The sequence below is a fragment of the Phyllostomus hastatus genome, unplaced genomic scaffold (assembly GCF_019186645.2).
Source record: "Phyllostomus hastatus isolate PE091 unplaced genomic scaffold, TTU_PhHast_1.1 phas_scaffold_39, whole genome shotgun sequence".
In the NCBI taxonomy this organism is placed as follows: domain Eukaryota; kingdom Metazoa; phylum Chordata; class Mammalia; order Chiroptera; family Phyllostomidae; genus Phyllostomus; species Phyllostomus hastatus.
This window is the reverse complement of record NW_025334028.1, coordinates 5,999,324-6,021,125: the sequence shown is the minus strand read 5'-3', so window position 1 is coordinate 6,021,125 and position 21,802 is coordinate 5,999,324. Positions and strand designations below refer to the sequence as shown.

Genomic DNA, 21,802 nt, shown 5'->3' with positions numbered 1-21,802 from the left:
ACACTATTTCCTAGAGATGTTCAACAATGGGTAGTTTGAATTATTTTTTACAATAAGTGTATTATTTTTGTTTCTTTCAAAATAAGGATTATGTATAAAATAACAGTGTGGTCTTTAGAATCACAATTCCTAGTTTCAAATATTTATTACCCCATTAACTAATCTGTGAATTTGGGCAATTAAATTTTTTTTTATTCTCACCTGAGGACATACTTATTGATTTTAGAGAGATGGAAAGGTAGGGAGAAAGAAAGGGAGAGAGAAATATCAGTTTGAGAAAGAAACATCTATTGATAGCCTCTTGTATGTGCCCTGACTAGCTACTGAACCCACAACCTAGCCAGGTGCCCTGACCAGGAATCGACCCGTGGCTCTACAGTCTACGGGATTAAGCTCCAATCAACCGAGCCACACTGGCCAGGGTTGAGCAATTACCTTTTTAATTTTTTGTTAACTGATAATAGTACTACCTCAGAGTGTTGATAGGAAGATGAAATGAAATCATGTAAAGCACTAAAGTACTAGGCCTGCTATATAGTAAGCACTCTATGAATGGTATCTGATAGTACAAGTAATAGTTAAATAGTAGTGGTAATAGTAGAGGACAGTACTATAAACAGCCAGATGTATTTAGGAATACCAGGCGTTAGGTGGGTTTTCAGAATAGAAATATAATTTGGGACTTTTTGCGTCTTCTTAGAAAAGTCATTAAAGTACAAGCCATAGAAAAACTGTGTGAAGAAGAGTATTCATTTGGATGGGCAGATTATGAGCCCAGATTAATATGAATTTTGCAGAAAGGAGAATAGAGGCAAGTAAGAGCAAGGGACTGGGTAGCCATGTAAAGCTACCACAAATATAGCAAAAAGCATTTTGCTATATTTGTGGCCAGGCAAGAGAAACTGACAGTTTTAAACATTTCTTCTTAGGAGCCTGCTTTTCCAATTGAAATTAAGGCAGAATGAGGGATGGCAAAAGTAAAGTTTCCTTCTAACTTTATGTTGTTCTCTCTCTCTCCTTGCAACAATTATTTTCCAATAGTAACTTTTTGTTTTTTGAAAAAAAAAATTTTATTTTTCAGTTACAGTTGACATACAGTAATACATTACTTTTTAGGTGTACAACCCATTAATTAGACATAACTTACTAAATGACATCCTAATAAATATATCCATCTGATACCACACAGTTATTATAACATTATTGACAATATTCTCTATGCTGTAGTTTACATCCCTAGGACTGTTCTGTAAGTGCCAATTTGTACTTAATCCCTTCACCGTTATCACCTAGCCCATCAACCCCCTCCTATCTGGCAAATGTTCTCTGTGTCTATGATTCTGTTTTTGTTTTACTTTGTTATGTTGTTTTTTAAAAATTCAATTGTTGACATATATTTAAGGGAGGGGCAAAAATTGATTTACAGTTGATGTGGAAATTAATACAATAGTGAATAAATAATACAGGGATAAACTGTGCTTTGCATACTCACAACTGTAAACCAACTTTTGCCCCACCCTGTATCACCATTTTATTATTGAAATTTTTCATCCTTTTTTTTTTTCTTTATAAAAAAGACCCTTGAACATTTCATGTGATACCAGTTTGATGGTAATGAACTATTTTAGCTTGTTCTTGTCTGAGGCTCTTTATCTGTGTTTTCTGCTTCCTTAGCTTCTAAATCTCTGATTTGATCCTTTGCTTTATCTGTTCCACTATTAATTCCCTGTAATATATTCTTCATTTCAGTTAATGTATTTTTCATTTCTGAGTGGTTCTTTATGTTTTCTGATTCTGTTTCTGTTTCCTGTTTCTTTGTTGAAGTTCTCACTAAGTTCATCTACTCTTCCCCTAAGTTCATTGATCATCCTTATCAGTGTTTTCAACTTGGCTCTGGTAGATCGCTTGTCTCCATTTTGTTTAGTTGTTTTTTTAGACCTTGTTCTGTTCTTTCATTTGAGACATGTTTCTTTGTCTTCTCATTTTGGCAGCCTCCCTGTGTTTGTTTCTATGTATTAGGTAGAACTGTTACCTCTCCCAGGCTTGGTAGAGGGGCCTTATGTAGTAGGTGTCCTATAGGGTCCAGTGGCACAGGCTACCCATTCACTCAAGCCTGACACTTCAGGTGCAGCCTCCACCATGGGCTGTGTACTCCCTCTTCCTGTAGTTGAACCTGGATTTATGTTGGCATGTCAGTGGGAGAGATTTACCCCCAGGCCTATCAGCTGTAAAGACTGGCTGTGACCATTGAAGTGAACAATCAGCTGTGCAGATGCCTACCTCACAGAGCAGGACTTAGTTCAGAAGAGCTCTGGTACTCACTGAGTCCACCCCTTGAGTGTGTCACTTGTGGAGGTGACTGGGTGGTGCTTTGACATGGTCTGAAGCTTTCTGCAAGGCCCACTGGCTCTTGGACCTCATGGGAAGTACAGGCCAATATCAGCTTCCATCTGCATTGTGCTCCAGGAGTCATTTGGCATGAGCTACAAAATCTGCAAATGGCTGCTACTTGTGCTGGGCTAAGAGGTACCCAGGAGAGGCCAAGTTGCAAACCAAGGCCCACTGCTACTATTGCTGGGCCTGGGGCTACTTAGCAAGAGGTAGGGGGTACACCAAGGCCAGATGCTGCTTGTTTGAGAAATTTTAGGGAAATTAATACTTTTTTAATACTATAAACTTTATTAATATGTGACCTTTATCAGGTTTCAGTTTCCTTATTTACGAATAGGAAGTAAGTTTCTTTCCTATGATAAAATTGTACTTCTAACAATACTTTTCTCTCCATTTGGATGTTTTTTAATTACTAGTAGAGGGAGTTTGTTCTCATATTTGTTTCCTAATCGAAGTTTTCATCTACATAAGAATGAAAATCCATCTGTGTTTACTTAGTAGTATACACTTTCCACATGCAAATTAATTCATTTTAATGATCATTATATTTTTTGTCTTAAATATAGTTCATCAAGAGTTTATTTTATTTTACACGTATGTATCTCAAAACTATGGAAATTAAGCTTTAATTAAAAATAACTTACTTTGCACATTAGATCAATAAATTTTCTTTTATTTCTTTTGTTTACGTGGTCCACAAACCCGAGTAATAATGATGATACTAAAGAAATATAAAGTTGTGTATTAGCACAGTTCTCGATTAGATATAAATAAGCTCATTCAATATGAATGGTTTATTTTTAAGGCCTTTTGTGTTCTAATTATGCTGTCAAGTGAAATGTGAAACATGCTGAAGTTTAGTCAAGGTATATTTCTTACTAATTAACTTTGAAAATGATCAATGATATAGTTAAGCAAGGTTTTACAGCCTTCTTTTTCAATACCAGATAAATGTATAATATTCTCATTTGAAACTAAATTGTTTTCTTATTACTAGCTAACCAGATTTTAAATTTTAGGATAAAGGAATAGGGTGCTTTAGGATAAAGGAATTTGGGTGATTTTTGGTATATGGATATCATCATCAATAAAACTTGACTGGTAGTACCAGTTGCTAGGAGAAAAAAAGAGGTAAAACATGTGCCTTCAGATCTTTGAATATATATTTTAAATCTAGTTTTGCTTTAAACAGTTTCTAAAGAGCCTTTTATATGTTGGTTTTCTCAGTTTTAGAAATGTTTTATTTTGCTTTTGTCCAAAAATTCATTATAAATGTTTCATAATTATGAGTTGTATAGTACAAATCGGATTGTATTGATACCCTTGGAGATTGTTAATTAGTTAAAGTATATTACTGGGATCCTTTTGTGACATATTTTAAAATTTTCTCTTTATCTACATTAGAACCAGAAAGAAAAACTTAAGTATTCCAGGTGCCACTCATTTCCTATTTATCATACAAAGTTATTGGTGGACTTGCTCATAGACAAGAATTCTGCACCCTTGGACAGAAAACATGCTTAATAAGTTTGAGCTTCCTCAGACTAAGCAAACTTGTAATAAACTGATGAAACAATTTTTAAATTTCTTTGGCTGGAAGTGAATCAATTTTGTTGTAAGGAGTTGGCATAGTGCAGCTGATAGGTAAGAAATTCCTGACTTTTGGCCAAGATGGAGGCATACATAGCCACATTTTACCTTTTTGCACAACCAAAATAAAGACAACTACAAATTTAAAAACACAAAACAACCAGTACCGCCAAGAAAATCGAACAGTATGGAAGTCCAACAACCAAGGAATTAAAGAAGAAACATTTATCCAGATTGGTAAAAGGGATGGAGAGGGGCAGCTGAGGCAGAGAGGATGCACAGCAAGGCGGTGGGTGCCAGACCAGGAGGGCGAAGTGGCGGTTGGAGGTCCCACATTCGTGTGTGGATAAACCAGGAGGAACAAATGGGGAGTGAGACAGACTGCACAATCCAGGGTTCCAGCCTGGGAAACGAAGCCTCAAAACCTCTGGCTGTAAAATCCTGTGGGAGTTGTGGTGGCAAGAAAAGCTTCTAGCCTCACCTGAGAGTTTGTTGGAGAGACCCAGAGGGTCCTAGAATATACATAAACCCACCCACCTGGGAATCAGCACCAGAAGGGTCCAATTTGCTTGTGGGTAGCGCAGGAAGTGACTGAAAGCTGGCTGAGAGCCAAGCATGTGGCATTATTTCCTCTCTGACCCCTCCCCCACATACAACGCCATAACACAGCAAAGAGGGTTGCCCCACTCTGGTGAATACATAAGGTGCTGCCTCTTACAACATAACAGGTGTGCCAAGACAAAGAAATATGGCCCAAATGAAAGAACAGATCAAAACTCCAGAAAAAAGAACCAAGTGACAAGTAGATAGACAACCTATCAGATGCACAGTTCAAACATTGGTAATCAGGATGCTCACAGAAATGGTTGAGTATGGTCACAAAATAGAGGAAAAAGTGAAGGCTATGCAAAGTGAAATAAAGTAAAATGTACAGGAAACCAGTAGTGACAGGAAGGAAATCAGGACTCAAATCAATGATTTGGAGCAGAAGGAAGAAATAAATATTCAACCAGAACAGAATGAAGAAACAGGAATTCAAAAAAATTATTCTGGGACAACTTCAAATGTTCCAACATTCGATTCAGAGGGGTACCAGAAGAAGAAGAAGAAGAAGAAGAAGAAGAAGAAGAAGAAGAAGAAGAAGAAGAAGAAGAAGAAGAAGAAGAAGAAGGAGAGCAAGAAATTAAAAACTTATTTGCACAAATCATGGAGAACTTCCCCAATCTGTTGGAGGGTGTAGACATGTAAGTCCAGGAAGCTCAGAGAGTCCCAAAGAAGTTGAACCCAAGGAGGAGCACAGCAAGACACATCATAATTAAATTACCCAAGATAAGGAGATAATCTTAAAAGCAACAAGAGAAAAGGAGACAGTTACCTACAAAGGAGTTCCCATAAAACCATCAGCTGATTTCTCAAACCTTGCAGGCAAGAAGGGGCTAGAAAGAAGTATTCAAAGTCATGAAAGGCAAGGACTTACATCTGAAATGATTCTATCTAGCAAAGCTATTACTTAGAATGGAGGGGCAGATAAAGTGCTTCCCAGATAAGGTCAAGTTAAAGGAGTTCATCATCACTAAGCCCTCATTATATGAAATGTTAAAGGAACTTATCTAAGAAAAAGAAGAAGTTGAAAACCGTGAACAGTAAAATGACAGCAAACTCACAACTATCAACAATTGAACCTAAGAAAACAAAAACAAACTAAGCAAACAACTAGAACAGGAATAGATTCACAGAAATGGAGATCATGTGGAGGGTTATCGGTGGGGATGGGGAGGGGGATGAATGGGGGAAAATGTACAGGGAATAAGAAGCATAAATGGTTGGTACAAAACAGACAGGGAGAGGTTAAGAATAGTGTAGGAAATGGAGAAGCCAAAGAACTTATATGTACGACCCATGGACATGAACTAAGGGGGGAATGCTGGTGGGAAAGGGGGTGCAGCACAGAGGGAATAAAGGAGAGAAAAAAAGGTACAATGCTAATAGCATAATCAATAAAATATAATTTAAAAGGTTAGATGTTCCTAACTGCTTTATTTAATCTTCTCTTTGAAAGTATAGAAAGTAAAGTTTGATATACAAATAAAAGCTTTAGGTATGTTACATATGGCACATCATGCCAAAAAGTCTGTCTACAATTCCCAATTGTGATGTGATGCATTTGTTTATTTTTCAGTTTTGTAATAAAGTTGAGTTTGTATCTTTTTAGAGAGGCTTTTCAGTATTATTTTCTCACTGTGTATTATATAACGGCTCTTTAAATGTTATGAACTCTGTGTGTTTTAGATTGGTGTCCTCCAATTACATGTTAAATCCAATGAATGAATTTTTTATATTTCAAAGTTACAATAATAGAATGTTAAATTTAATTTTCTGCAATAATATCAACAAAAGAAGATACAAAGACAAGTACTCTGAAGTTTTTCTTGAATTAGTGTTTGGATGTGGAAGTTACATCTTAGATATCACATAATCACAGATAGATTAATCAACCTGCTTTTCAGCAAAGGAGTACAGTGGCAAATAGATTAAAAATAAAGGTTGACTGGTATTTTTATATTGAAATTTATATGATGGTGTTTTATCCAGTAATTAGTATTTATGAAGTCTAAATCGATAACTTTCAAAAATAATATGAATCACTATGTGATTACTGAATTTATACAAAAAGTCGTTTTCAGGATTGCATTTTAGTGGACAGCAAGTATGCTGGACAAGGTTGTAAGTGAAAAGAGCTGGAGTAGTATTTAATGATGTTGTTTAGAGACTTGCATGGATACTTTTTGTCATTTATAAAATGAGTAGTTATACTGGAAGGGCTATAATGTCTTTTAAAATAACATGAACATTTTTTAACTTTTTAGTGTAGTAATAACCAAGTAAGTTATATTATAGTAGCTGAAAATAATTTGATTTTTTTTTAATTTTTTACAGTTTGAATTATTTTACAGCCAGCATTTCAGTGGAAGGAAACTTACATGGTTACATTATCTCTGCACAGGTAAAATGAACTTAACTATATCTAGTGTAACAAAACTTACCTGCTATGATTATGTTAATAATTTAGAAAAATTTCCTAGAGCCTAATTGTAGTTTTTTTTCTAATGATTTTTAACCTTTTCCCTTCTACCTTTCTTTTTGGTTACCATGACAGCAACTAATAATGAAATTGAAGTACAGCACTTTCTAATAGTATTTTATAGTTATGCTGTTTATTTTAAGTTTTTCTGAATTTTATAACGGTTTATTACATTTCTGTAACAAACCACTTGTTATAGATATTAGGATTTTATGTAGAAACCCAGACTTGATGAGTCAAATACTCTAAAAAGCCTGTTCTCTCTAAATATGACATATATTCTTGAAAATTTTATCAACTATTATAGCATCATAAGAAGACATAAGCATTTGGTTTTTATTTGTGGCACTATTAGTGAACTGCAGTAGTAAATGCTTTTTCCAGAATGTCCCACTTAATTTCCAGCAGTTTCCAATTTTAAAAAATTTAGAATCTAATCATTTCTTTTGCGTCTTTCTGGAACAGTGGGGGTTGCTGTTATTTATTATTATTATTATTATTATTAATTAACAGTAATAATAATCTTTATTATCTTAAGTAGGGGTAAAACCTGAATGATTGTAGACTATGTGCTCTAAGTTGCCCGAAGATGTTAGCTAAAGCAGTGACTCATATATTCTGTACTTACACTTTGAAAAATGCAGTAAATTAACTTTCCCTTTGTATAAGAAGGAAAAGGTATATATGTTAATATGTCTTAGAAATGGTACAGGAAAGTGTCTCTTAGAAATGGCAGAAGAAAATCTAATCAATTGCCATAAACTTTACTAGGAATCTTTCTATTTATTCACTTAAGAAAAATTTCATGAAAGTAATTTCTCTTAAGTGCCATTTATTTGACTAATTGACATTTGGAATGTGATCTCTCCTTATGTTAGTAATATTAGGTCAAATAATTTGTACATAGTAATGTATGTTTATACAAGTTTATCTTTATTGAATAACTTGGGCATTTTAATTTTTTCAATAGTTTGTGAAGTAGAAATGTTTATTGATATTTTAATGTCATTGGACTTTAATTTTACATCTGTAGTGAATATTTTCTACTCCCATTTAGTACATATAATTGATTTTAAGGATAAAATGACTAGACCAGTATTTCAGATAACTAAAAAAGCAAATATATTTTAACATACTTGAATTTAATTTACTTCTACTTCCCCTTCATATATATCTTGGGAAATTTAAACTCTTGCTTATTCTCTTTACCTTAGCAATAATTAACTTGTCTCCTAAAGTAATTTTAATGAGAAATGTACTTTTTTGGTGTTTGGCAACTAGTTGTATACAGAAAGAAAGGAAAAAGTATGTACATAGTTTTTGCAGTTGGAATTTGGCCTGACAATTGTTACCAATAATATCTAAGTAGGAAAGAAAACAATGTTCTTTTTCTGTTTTTTAAGTTTATACTAAATTCCCAGGCAGGTCCATAATAACCATAGTTTTGGAGGTCTTTCATCTAGTTTTAGTGTTTTGTATTTGTATCTTAATTAAAGCCAAATAGTTTCTTGCTTTGGAAAGAGATATTAATTAACCTTGTAAATTCATTTCTTGTTCTGAGTCACTGAAACCATTGGGTAAAGTTTGCTTTTGTTTTGTAAATAGACTAAAACACCTGCACTAAACAAAAGGTTTTCAAAAACCATCCATATATAATATACTTGTTGTGGCCCTGGCCAGTGTGGCTCAGTTGTTGGACCGTCGTCCCATGGACTGAAGGGTCACAGGTTTGATTCCCAGTCAGGGCACATTCCTGAGATGCAAGTTCAGTCTCCATTCAGGGGCATATGTGAGAAGGCAACCGATCATTTCTTTCTCACATTTATGTTTCTCTCCTTCTCTCCCCCTCCTACCTTCCCCCTCTCTAAAAGCAATAAGCATATCCTTGGGTGATGATTTTTTTTTAAGACACTTGTTCTGGAGTGCCCAAAACATTGGCTCTGATCCTGGCCTGATTTATTCAGAGTTATGTTTCTTGAGAACTACTATATTTTGTACTTAGACAAATAATCACAATTCCTCTTTAGTAGTCCATTTCCACATTCCCAGGTATTTTTATGTTATAAGCCGAGAGCCTCCACAAATTGTTGGAAATGGAGTATAAAATGGTATTTGAAGGCATTCAGAATCAGAAGATGGAGTGTTAAGTATTAGCCTTCTGGCTTTGTAACCTTGAGCAAGTTACTTAACTTCTCTGAGCCTGTTTCTTCATCTTTTATCTTTGTAAATTTCATTCATCAAGTCAGAGAAAATCTTCTATGTTCCAAATACTTCTAAAAGAAAGTATTCAGATACTCAGCCCTCAAAAAGCTCACATTTATTTGGTGGACAGACAAGTAAATATTTATAATGTGATGTTTTGAATGTTGTAATGGAGAGGCAAGCCCAGGGTATTAGATATCACACAGAATGGTGGTGCCAAATAGATAATGGGTAGATAACATCTAATCTTGATTTTCAAGGATGAATGTGACTTAGCCAAAACAAACAGAAGAGTGTTGAGAGTGTATGACCAACAGAGGTAAATATTTTTAAGAATTAAGCAATCTACAGCAGCTATTTTCGACGTTTTTCATCTCATGGCACATATAATTTAATTACTAAAATTCTGTAGCGTGCAAAAAATATATTTTTTGCTGATCTGACAAAAAAAATAGGTATAATTTTGATTAATTCATACCCGATCGCTATTATCGTGTTGGCTGTCATTTTTTATTTGATAATCTAAAGGGAAGGAGGTCATTGCTCCTGATTAAATAGCCAGGTATTGAATGTTTTTTAAAAATTCTTGCCACACACCCATTGAAAATCATTGATCTACAATATCAGATGTAACACTTACTGAGAGAAAGATGAAAATCCCATTGAATTTATGACTAGGACATTGGATAGAATTATGAGAGAACAACTTGATGAAGGCCAGTAAGAGAACCTGGAAACTGTTCCACTGTCTGGTTATAAGTAAGTTTCAGTTGTGGCAGAACAAGAAGTTGCAAGAAGCCCTGGTCAGTTGTGGAAAGATGAACTCAGGGGAGATAACACTTCATTGCATAATACATAGACATGTAGATAATACACAGATAATATATATGATTAGCTCATATTAGCACATACTGAACTGTAAATCATTATATGTGTCAGTAGTTAATATTTGCTATCAAGATGAAATCTGGCAAGTCTCACAAAATGAAGGTCACACTGTATTGTTGCACATATCTTAAAAGTGATTGTATCAGTGACTAAATTTTCTCTTAGTGATTTCAAGTATTTCAGCAGCTAAAATGGCAAGGGGTTTTAATATTATCTGATGTCCAGTCCATGTTCAGATTTTCCTGATTGTTTCCAGTTACTTTGATGGCTGTTATTAATGTAATCAAATATTGCTAATTGCATTTGGCTTTGGTGTCTTCCCTCTTCCTTTTGTTACCGAGCACAAGTGGTTCATCACTTGGGGAGCTCTATTCAGGAATGAGATGTGATTGTTGCAAGGCAGTTTTATTTACTTGCAGCAAGTAGAGAAGACAGGATTCATATCCAAAGCTCACTCTCTGGGAAGGCAGGCACAGTCATTACTTATATTCACTATTTGTTCAGTTACTTACTGATTACTTTCATCCAGTTTAGTTCCTGTCAGGCTCATCATGTTTACAGCTGGTTTGCAAATACTGTGCTACAGTCTAACATTTAGCAAGAATAACATTCAGAAATACCCAGACCTTGAGACCCTGTTCTATCAGTTCCCTTAAGATTTTTCACTCGTCTTTCTTGAGGGAATAGGGACGAGGGTCATATTTCTGTAACTGCTTCCCGCTGAACATAGACTGAGTACATCTTTGAGTTAGGACTGAAATTCACACCTATAAAAGTCTTAGGGCCCCCTATGTTCTGGGATTCCTGAGAAGAGAAGTGTGTGATAGTTACTATTTCTTTTGAAGAGCAGCTTGAGGTCAGATGGGTTCACAGGAGAACCCATCTGACCTCAAGCTTATTGCTTATTCTCATTGAGTGGTAGAGATGGCTTCAGTACAGAGTGATGTATCCAGCAAGTTATATCTTGTAATTTCAGAGAATAATGAGTTGTTAATAACACAGAATAAGGACCTGTCCATTTTGGGTTAAGGTGGCCTTGTGGGGAACCTGATTTCCAGGTTTTTTATATACCCAGGTCCCTGGATCATATAGGCCCTGGATCATAGCTTAGTGTTATGATGGTGTGGGTAAAACTAGTTTAGCATATACATTTAAGTTTTCAGTTACCTACTTGGATAATATGTGTAACAGCCTGTTCTATAAATGAGTCTGGGCAGCCTAAAATTTGAGAGGAGCCCAAGAAGGGCCTACAATACATAAGTTAAAAAGTTCTTAATTTAAACATTCCTTTAGGTGCTACCCTGATCTGAGTCAAGGCAATTGGTAATAATTCAAGCCAGGTCTAATGAGTTTCTTGGCACGGTTTGGCTAGGGTCTTTGTGAGCATCTGATTAAATCATTCTGTTTCTTCTGAAGACTGTGGTCTCTACAAAGAATGTTAAGACCCACCTAATTTGGAGAGCCTATACTACTCCCTTTATTATGGCCACTGTGAAAGCTGGACCATTGTCACTCTGAAACGTCCCATGGGATCCAAACACACCATTTCCTTAAGCTGGCTTTTACAACTTCATTGCGCCTTTCAGTTTGTCCTGGGAATGCTTCAACCCATCTAGTAAATGTGTTCACTAACACTAATAAGTATTTGAATCCTCCAGGAACATGGGGCATTACTGTAATGTCCACCTCTACTCCTTTCCGGGCAGCATTCCCAGGCCAGGACTGCCTGACTCAAAGGTGGTACAAGAGAACTAGTACATGCATGATTCTTTGTGCATTATACTCAGCTAGCCATACACTATTAATGATTCTTTTCATTTCCTGGGTCACTGTCACTCAAAGTAACCATTCCTTCCCATAATGTATAGAATCATGGGCTTCTTTTACTATTTTCCAAGCTAGCCCTTGAGGAACAAGTGTCTTTTAGTGTTTATGTGTCAGCCACCACTTGGACATAGGAGTCTCCTTAAAGCTTCATTCCAGGCAGTTTTTAGATCATTTCTTGTACACACAGGGGTGTTGTGATTAGGGTCAAGCTGGGGAAAGAGGGCCAGCTGCATTACTGTTTTGCTTAGAGCTGTTATTTTCCCTGTGGAATCTGCAAGGCTATGCCCTTTTACCAGCCCCAAGTCTCCTCTCTGATGGCCACTGTGGTGTACCACTGTAATTTTTTAGCTTTTGTATTGGCCTGCAGTAATCTTAGAATCAGGGGTCCTAATTTACCTCTTTGCTGCCAGCCATTAACAATTCTGGCCCCTTCCAGGTAGACCTGTGGGTGTGGAGTGGGCATATTTGTGAGGGTTTGTTTCCTCCTCATTCAGGGTTCTGGGTCAATGCAATAAGCTCAGCTTTTTGAGCAGAAGTCCCAGGGGGAAGAGCCTCTATTTCAGTGGTGTTGAACAAGGATACCATTGCATATCCTGCCCTTCTCACTGTATTGGTTATAAAGCTACACCCATCTATACACCATATTTCTTCTGAGTTGGCTAATGTATATTGTATTCTAGTAGAAGTGACCTTATATGAATAATTTCAGCATAGTTAAGATCTGGGTCTTTGAAGGAGGTTGGCAATAAAATAGTAGGATTGAGGGTGTGACAACTTTTTATAGTGACGTTAGGATTGTCCAACAACCTGGCCTCCTGTTAACCAGTTATTTTCCTTGGTTTCAAGAACTGTGACTACCTGGTGTGAGGTCCATGTAGTTAGAGCTGTTCCATTGTTAACTTTTCGCTTTGGTGTCTTTCTCTTTGGAGGCACCTTGCAGCCACTGCCCTCAGGCTAGTCAGCCACCCTTGTGCTACAGTTCCTTGAGTCTCCTGCACTGACTTGATTATTCACAAGGCTTTTCCAAATCAGGCAAGCCCAAGGCAGGAGCTTCCTGTATTTTCAAAAGCATTATGGTGCTCTTTGTCCTATTTCTAGGGAATATTTTCTTCTCCTTTCAGTTTATCATAGAGGGTCTTAACTGTAAGACCAAAATTAGGTATCCGGAAAATTAGGTATCTAGGTCCTACAAAGTCTTGTCATTCCAAAAAAAACCTTTCAACTGCCTCAAGTTCCATGGTAGAGCTAGACTGGCTATTACTGCCTTTTACTCTGCAGGTAGGCTTCTCTGCCCTTGAAAAATAAGAAAACCCAAGTACTCACCTTTTGGTTTGAATGTCTGGACTTTTTTCTAGGGTACTTTGTATCCCCTTTCTGCTAGATGGTTTAAGGTCAGAATAGTATTTCTGTCTTAAGTTTCCTTATCAGAACCAGCAATTAGAATGTCATCTACATGTTGTAGAATAGTCCCATTTTCAATCTGGAGGTCTTTCTCAAGGGCCTTCCCAAAGAATGTTGGGGAGTTTGTGAAACCTTTTAGTAATTCAGTCCTGCAATACTGGGACTTCTGATGGGTGTCAGGATCTTCCTATTCAAATGCAAAAATCTTCTGGGACTCATAGTCCAAAGGAAGGCAAAAGAAAGCATCCTTTAAATCTAGAACTGGATAGTATTTGCTAGATCCTGGGGGGTTGGCCAACAGGGTATAAGGATTAGGAACAGCAGGTAGAGTATAATTAATATACTTCATTCACAGCCCTGAAGTCTTGTACAAATCTATATCCTCCTGCCCCCAGTTTCTTAACGGGAAGGATGGGAGTGTTAACAGAGTGACTGACAAAGCTGAATGAGTCCCTGTTTCAGAAGTGCTTTTAGGATGGGGCGATTCCTGTTTTGCCTCAAGTTTCAAGGGGTATTGTTTAACTCTGTGCCAGTGGTCTGCTGTTTGAATATGACTCTTAACAGGTAGGACATTCTTTGCCCTTCAACTTCTCCTTCTGCCCAAATAGCTGGGTTAACCTGGTTGAGAATCTCTGTGGGCATAGGTTGCTAGTCTTTCAAGACCCAGTGGAGAAGGGCCATGAAGTCTATTCCTTTATCCTTGGGAATCAGTAGTTCAACTTTTTCTTGGTTAAATGTATGGTAGCCCCCAATTTATTTAGTAGGTCCCTTTCCTAAGGGGAACTCGACACTCAGGTACATTGAGGACAGAGTGTGACACCTGTTTTGACCCTGTGTCACATGTCAGAGGCTCAAAGAATTTCTTTGTGTTGTGCTGACACTTCTTTAATATTACATTCCTTCTTAGAGAGGGGCCTTTCCAGGCAGTAAGAACAGAGTAAGTGGCTCCAGAGTTGAATAGAAATTCAGATTCTTTTCCCTTCTTTATTCAAAGTAACCCAGGGCTCCTCATGGGAGATTGAAATGTTACCTTTTGGAATCAAAAGGGGAGCTTTCAGTCTTCATCTTCACTCTGAGGTAATTGCAAAGAATTAAGAGCTTCCCTCCTTTCTTCCCTAAGGATGCTTGGGGCATTCTTTCTCCCAGTGACCCTTTTGTTTGCAATATACACACTGAGTATAGCTTTGCGGGACATCTTTGCTTGGTCTCATGGTGAGAGCTGGGGTTACATACCCAGGGTGGTCTTCTGCCTCCTCCAATTACCCAAAGCCTAAAAGGCAGCAGCCGGAAAAGCAGCCTGCTTTTTCATCTTTCCTTCCTTCTTTTTTTCTGTCACATCTCTGTTGTTAAAAACCCTAAAAGCCACCTCTACTAGTTGGGAGGTGGGAGTGGTAGTTCCCACCTCTCTTCTTGTAACTTCCTACAGGTATCCGGAGTACTCTGGGATGTGAAGTGGGTATTCAGGAGAGCTTCACTCCCTGGCTCTTTGGTATCTACTGTGGTGTATTGTCGTAAGCATTTAAAAATTTTTTTTTCCTAAGAAGGCTGAAGGGTTTTCATGGGCCTCTTGTGGAATGTTTCTAACTTTGGCCCAATTTGCAGGTGAGCAACTGGTGTCCTTCATACCCTTCAGCAATAGGTTCCTATAACACTCACAGTGAGCCCAAGCTCTTTGGTCATTGGGGTCCCACTAAGGATTAGCACTGGGAACTATTGCATGTGCTGGCCACCAGATCTGACTCTTAGGCTAAGTGGTATGTTGTTTATTGGCCTCTTTCTTGATTTTTAACAGTACAGTAGGTTTTTCCTCAGTAGTGATAAGGATGATTAGGATTGAATATCTTCCCAGTGGGATTATAGATGGTGAGTATACCACTAATCAAGCTAATAAACCCTCCAGATAAGTTTGAACTCCCTTAGTATTTCCCTTCCAGTATACAGATCTGATGTCAGGAAAGGATCATTCCCCCATTCTTGTCCAGAACCTGTCTGAAGGGGCATAATTTGGCCTCTGGGCTGGGTAAAAACTAGTATGTTGATAGGTAGTGGGCTCAGGTAGCCAGGGATAGAGAATTCAGTATTAATTTCCTGTTCTGCAAAAGTTTTCAAAGACATTCTTAACAGATTAGGGGAACCAAAAGACTCTGGAGGCTGATAGCTGGGAGGGGGAGCAAAAGGGAGGCTAGAAGAGGTAGGCCATCCTGGGAGGGAGGCATGGTCCCCTAGTTTGGGTACACCTGACAACAAGAAATCAAGGAGGTCTTCTGGGAGGCCCTCGAGGACTGGCAGTGTCTTGGCTGATGGTTCAGTTTTCAATCCTTGGGTCCTCTTTAATATATTTACCATTTTTCTTAAGAGGTGTTTCCAAACCCTTCAAACAACCTGGACTGACTAGCCTGCTATCAGTAACAGTAGAACTAACTCCTAGCTTCCAAGAAGGCCAGTAATAATCCTAGGGTGACTAGCAGAAAAATATCCTCACATTTACATATCAGACAAATAAGGCAAATGCAAATATATACACAAAGAACATAATCCAACTGTAGGGTTTGCAACCAGACCAGAGACTGTCACCCAACGATGTCCTAGATTGCCCTGCGGGCATCCCTCAACCCTCTAGAGCTAGACACCCAGAGCAGAGACTGTCACCCAAAGATGCCTTGCATTGTGTTACAGGCGTTCCTCAACCCTCCAGAGTTAGACCTAAGTTTGGCCCTGAATCAGGCATCCTGTGGACAGTTTCTGCCCAACCAACTGGAAACCAAACATGCACCAGAAATGAAACTACCTTTCTGACAACCCTATACCCAAAACAGATTAAAAACACTAATTATAGTGATCACAGAGGCCAACCTACCCACTGGCCTTCTTAAGCACTAAACAGAACAGGTTCAGGTGGCCACTCCACGTAACTGCCAAGACAGGCGAGGCACTGTTTCAGTGGTCCGCACCAAGCAGGCATCTTCTGTAGAACAGACCTCTTATTCAGTGAAGATTTAGGCAGGTAAGCCCTTATGAGCTGCCACCACTGACTGCTTCAACAGTATCCACACCAGACAAATAGAGACCTTTTAAGAGTTCCACCTGGAGTCACCAAAGTTATTACCTAACTGAAGAGGTTTGCCACTTAGGGAGCTCTATTCAAGAAGATGTGGTTGTCCCAAGGTAGTTTTATTTACTTGAAGGGAGTAAAGGAGATGGGATTCATATCCAGACCTCTCTGTCTCATGGAAGGGAAGCTTAGTCATTGTTCATATACACTATTTGGTCAATTGCACCTGATTTCTTTGAGTTGCTGCATTTATAGGATTGAGACCCTGTCAGGTTCATCGTGTTTACAGATGGTCTGCAAAATAGTGTGCTACATTTTAACGTTTGGCAAGAATAACATTTAGTGGCACTGGCCAGATAACTGAGCATTGTCTAGATACGCCAAGATTGTAGGTTCAGTCCCCAGTCAGGGCACATAAAAGAATCAACCAATGAGTGCATAAATAAGTGGAATGACAAATTGATGTCTCTCCCTCCCTCTATCCCTCTGTCCCTCTAAAAATCATTCAATAAAAAAATAATAACAGCATTTAGAACTGCCCAGACCTTGAGACCCTTGCTTATCTAACACTTTCTCCAACCTCTGTCCCCTTCCCAACTCTAACCCTCTGGACATACCTTTTCAAAAAAAAGACTAGGCCAGTTGTCTTGTAGAATATTCAGAGAATATTCTGTATTTGTTGGAGTATTTACCTGTGATATGTTTTGTTTGTTTTCTACTCCCTATATTTTCTGTGAAGTGGAAATTAGGTCTAAAAAGTGTGATTATACTCAGATTAAATATTGTTGCCAAGACTACTACTTAGGTTATTCTCTGTTCTTCATATTACATTACAACAGAGGACAGGTAATGAGATTGCCTCACTATTAGTGACACTAAAGTTGCTCACTTGGTTAAGGTGACCAACGGATAGCTTCAGTGTAAAGACCAACATTCCCCTTTTCAGTGAACAGGTAATCTGATAGATCCCATTCTTTTCAGCTGTGAGCTGACCTGATAAGAGTATGATGCTAAAAAACTGGGAAGAGGTCCATGTACCTCTGATTTCGATAAATTATTGAAAAAAAAATAGGAAAAGGTGTAATACAAAGCTCACTAATTTACCCCCTTTTGAGGATTACAGACTGTACTTAATAAGTGATACTCTGACCCTTTACTTGCACAATCTCCTCATGCTCTTTGGGTTCTAGTGATGGTGAAAGGCTGTTTGATGTGACAGAAGACTCATTCTGTTTCCAAACCGATGACAGCATGTTACAACATCAGGGACATGCTGGCTGATGGTCTCCTTCAGTCATGGAGGTGCTTGATGCATTGTTTTATATTATTTCTGGCATATGATTAAGCAGTCATCACACAAATGATATAATGCAGTGTGTGTGGTGTTTTACTCTTCACCACATTTTCTAAACTTAAATGTTGAGTATTCTTTATACTAATTGTTAGTAGTACATGCCTAGTGATAATTCTTATTTAAACTCTGTGTGAATCACATATTCTAATTAATATATTAAACCTCTTCTCATGAAAATTCAGAGTTTAGGAATTTTTTCCTCGAGCTGTTTCTATCCAGAAAATTTTGGAAAATATTTCTGAAATAAGTCAAGGTATGATGAAAGTTAGAATAGGCATCTGTATGGTGATAATTAATTGAATAGAATTATATTCTTTAAAGTCTGTAATTATATAATGAATTAAAACACAAAATCTTGATCAGAGTTACTAATTCCCACTAACAAGGAGAATGCAGCCTCTTGGGTTAAGTTCATCTGAAATACAGCTTTCTTGAGTTAAAATGTAGAGCTCTAAAACTAAATTTCGTGCTGGGTCAGTTTATAAGTCATTGATAGCCAAGTAATGCAGAGTGTGAGTGAGGGTGTGTGTGTGTGAGAGAGAGAGAGAGAGAGAGAATCACTATACCACAACTTTATGCTTTAGGAAGCAGTTCTTTGACTTAATTAACTTTTTTTTTAACATGTTACAGAGTGTTACAGAATATATACATGTTGGTCATACAGTTTATAATAAGCTTTTTATTTTTTTAATGTTCTCTCTCCTTGGGATATGGCAGAGCAGCAGTATACCTTAATCTGTTGTATATTTCATAGCTCTGGCGGGGGGGTGGCGGGGGAAAAGGGGGTGGTGTAGATTGTAGCACACTGTTACTCTACCAGCTGTTTCAATACAATTTAGATGTCGTCTCTCCTCCCATTCCTGTTTTCCCCTAGAAAATTGCTGGGAAGAAAAATGTTATTTTAACAATTTTGGCAGAAATTACAGTTTAATCAGAGCTACAGGATAAGCATTTCCTATGTGCTTATAGACAGACCTCCCTTACCTGGAATAGGCCAGATCGAGATAGCAGATGAGTCACTTGCTAATAGCAAGCCTATATTCTCTCCTTTTTGTCTGCTTCTTTTCCTATTCCCTCCTCCTCTTACTAGTTTTTTTCTGCCTATATTTGTTAGCCTTCCAGTGACTATTTAAAAGCATTATTTAAACCCTGCTGGTAAAGTTATAATAGTGTAATTGTGATTTATACTCACAATGAATGGCCCTAACCCTACACAACCAAAATGATTACATTGGCTTAATGGCTTTGCAACAGTTAACAAGTCCTTACTTCAGGAGAAACTATCTGAAATAAAAACAGTTATTATTTAAGAAATTTTGAAATGTTTCTTTGAATGATCAGTTTATTGTCGCAAATCTGTTTTACTTATAGGTGAAGTTAAAATGAACTATTTGGGCAAACCATATGTAGCCATGGTTACAACATATCAAATGGCAGTTCTTCTAGCTTTTAACAACAGTGAAATTGTCAGCTATAAAGAGCTTCAAGACAGCACTCAGATGAATGAAAAGGAACTGACAAAAACAATCAAATCATTACTTGATGTGAAAATGATTAACCATGATTCAGAAAAGGTATGGGAATTTAAAGGTCAAGGAATTTAAGCATTGTAAACATGAAAGCTTTTTCATGAGATAGTCACAGTATTGAAAGTAGGTAATAATTGTTAATGCCCTTGGTACTTTGGAAAGCACTTGAATCAGTTACATTACTGCCAGCTCCTTACAGTTGTGAATTTGAGGAGTCACAGAAAAGGCTGTGTTAAATTGGTGCCTATGTGCCCTTGATAGTTTGATTTCATTTGCCCTCTACTATGACAGTGTACTGAAAAATTGGAAAAGAATTGCCATCGGGAGTACTTTGGTTAATAGAGGTTGAAAACTGTAGCTTATTGTGAAACTTTCCGTTTTTTTCCCATGTGTTTAGTTTATATTTAACTGCATGGTTCTGTAGTAGGAAATGACAGCCTGTTGATGTCATTTGTATGATGTTTAAAATGTATTCTTCATCCCAAATACTCTCATTCTCGTGTCCTTTCATTTCAGGACTCAGATAACCACCATATTTTTTAATATCTGTCACAAGAATAGCAAGTCAATAACAGAGGAATAATAGTATATTCCTCTTTTTCTTTATGACTTTTTCTTTCCAGTAATACGTTTTTGTTATTGTAGTATATCTTGCATAAGTTAAATGGTTAAAAAAAAGCAACAGATGTAGGTTAAATCACCTACTTCAAATTATTGTGCCTATAAGAAAAAAATTCTTGTAAATGATATTTCATTTTTATTTTTGGTAAAGTTAATAGCCTACAATTTATTTCTTTCATGAATTCATTTTGCTGACATCCCTAAGATTAACATTTTTAAATCAAAGTTTAAATTTTTAAGCCTAATTGTTGGAGTTAGAAGTGTTATATATATTTTAAATGTGTTATATTTGATGCCCAGAAATGTACAAAATAAATACAGATTGCTTGTTTGCACGTTAAATTTTAATTATGAATCTGCCAGTTCCTTAGAATTCCTTAGGTTATTATTGAGAAAGAGTCTGTCCACCAAGTGCTTCTAGATCCTGCTGATAGAGAATGTCCACTATATGATATGAGTGGCTTTCTTAAGCCTGATAGAAGAAGTTGTGATTCTAAAAATTGACTTAAAAACTCTCAGTTGAGGAAAGGCTATTTGCTTCTGGCAAAGTGAAAAAAAACATGAACTAAAGATCAAACCCTTTTCAGAATCACACCAGGGTGATGGAGAAATGATACTTGTGTGCCACTGGAAAGAGCATGCTTTTATACTTAGATTATTTATAATTGGTATTTTGTTATTGCAGCACTTAAAAAATAACTTGGTTGTTTGGTTTTTCAAAATGGGAGTGATGGAAAAATTATGTGGAGGTATTTCATAAAAATTAAAATGTTAAATTCTGTTTAAGTCAGTGAGCTTGACTTTTTTTGTTTTATCCAAAGGTTATATATGTAATAATCAGGCCAGAAAATTGCTTATTTATTTAATCTAAACTGATTAAAATTCTATCAAGTGTAAAATTTAAAAAGAATTGTTTTTTACCTCTTTGACAGAAGACATTTATTTTTCTTTTAAATAATTTTTATACTGTTAAGGATTTTGAGAATTTAGTTTTTTTTTCTTGGTTATTTCATAGCATACTATTTGTAGCAACTCATATAATGGTTTTATATATTACACGTATAAATGAGTTATTTTTAATTATAGGAAGATATCGATGCAGAATCTTCATTTTCATTAAATATGAACTTCAGCAGTAAAAGAACAAAATTTAAAATTACTACATCAATGCAGAAAGACACACCACAGGTAAGTACTTTTCTATGTCATTTATTTTGGAAATATTTAAACATTGTACTTTGCAAGTAGTAACACTGAAATGATACAAAACTCTGCACATCAGAATAAATAATATAGTGCATCTTTTCTGGTTTATTCTTTGCTTTTACTAACCTTACAAACAAAATCTGCCACTAGTTTAGATTTTAAAAACAGTAGTGTACTATGTATCTAAGGAAAAGGGTGTTGCATTGCTCTTAAATATATGGCTCTACTTTGTATCTTTTCAAAAATTCCTTCCTTGAATAGTAATATAATCTGATATTTTTCATTTGTAAAATAATGGAGTTTTATAACACATCATTTCAAGAGAAAAGTTGTTAAAAATGCTTCTTAAACTTTCATGTGCAGTTGAACCACCGGAGTATCTTGTCAAAACTCAAATTGTGATCTGTGAGACATGGAATGGGTTCCAGATTACCAGATGAGCCAGTTTGCATGTGTGCTGTTGATTCTTTTAACTTAGCAGTGATTATTGCTTAGTTCTCAGATAACTTGTACATATCACTCACATTTCCTTATTGCCATCTATGCACCATCCTGTCCTTGGGCTTGGGACAGGATATAAAGGTATATAAGATGTCAGACCCTCTTCAGGACCTTTCCCTTGGGGAGACAAACATTAATGAATTATTATAAAATTTGAA

The 21,802-nt window shown here is 36.6% G+C and overlaps 1 protein-coding gene across 4 annotated transcripts in view; it reads left to right on the top strand.

Moving 5' to 3' along the window:
* CUL2 (cullin 2) overlaps positions 1-21,802 on the top strand; it is a 109,236-nt gene that overhangs the window by 77,738 nt on the left and 9,696 nt on the right. For all 4 annotated transcript variants that reach the window (XM_045820387.1, XM_045820386.1, XM_045820384.1 and 1 more), the window contains 3 exons: positions 6,919-6,985; positions 19,159-19,361; positions 21,024-21,125. In XM_045820387.1, coding sequence (XP_045676343.1) covers positions 6,919-6,985; positions 19,159-19,361; positions 21,024-21,125 — 372 coding nt within the window. The remainder of the gene's footprint in view (positions 1-6,918; positions 6,986-19,158; positions 19,362-21,023; positions 21,126-21,802) is intronic.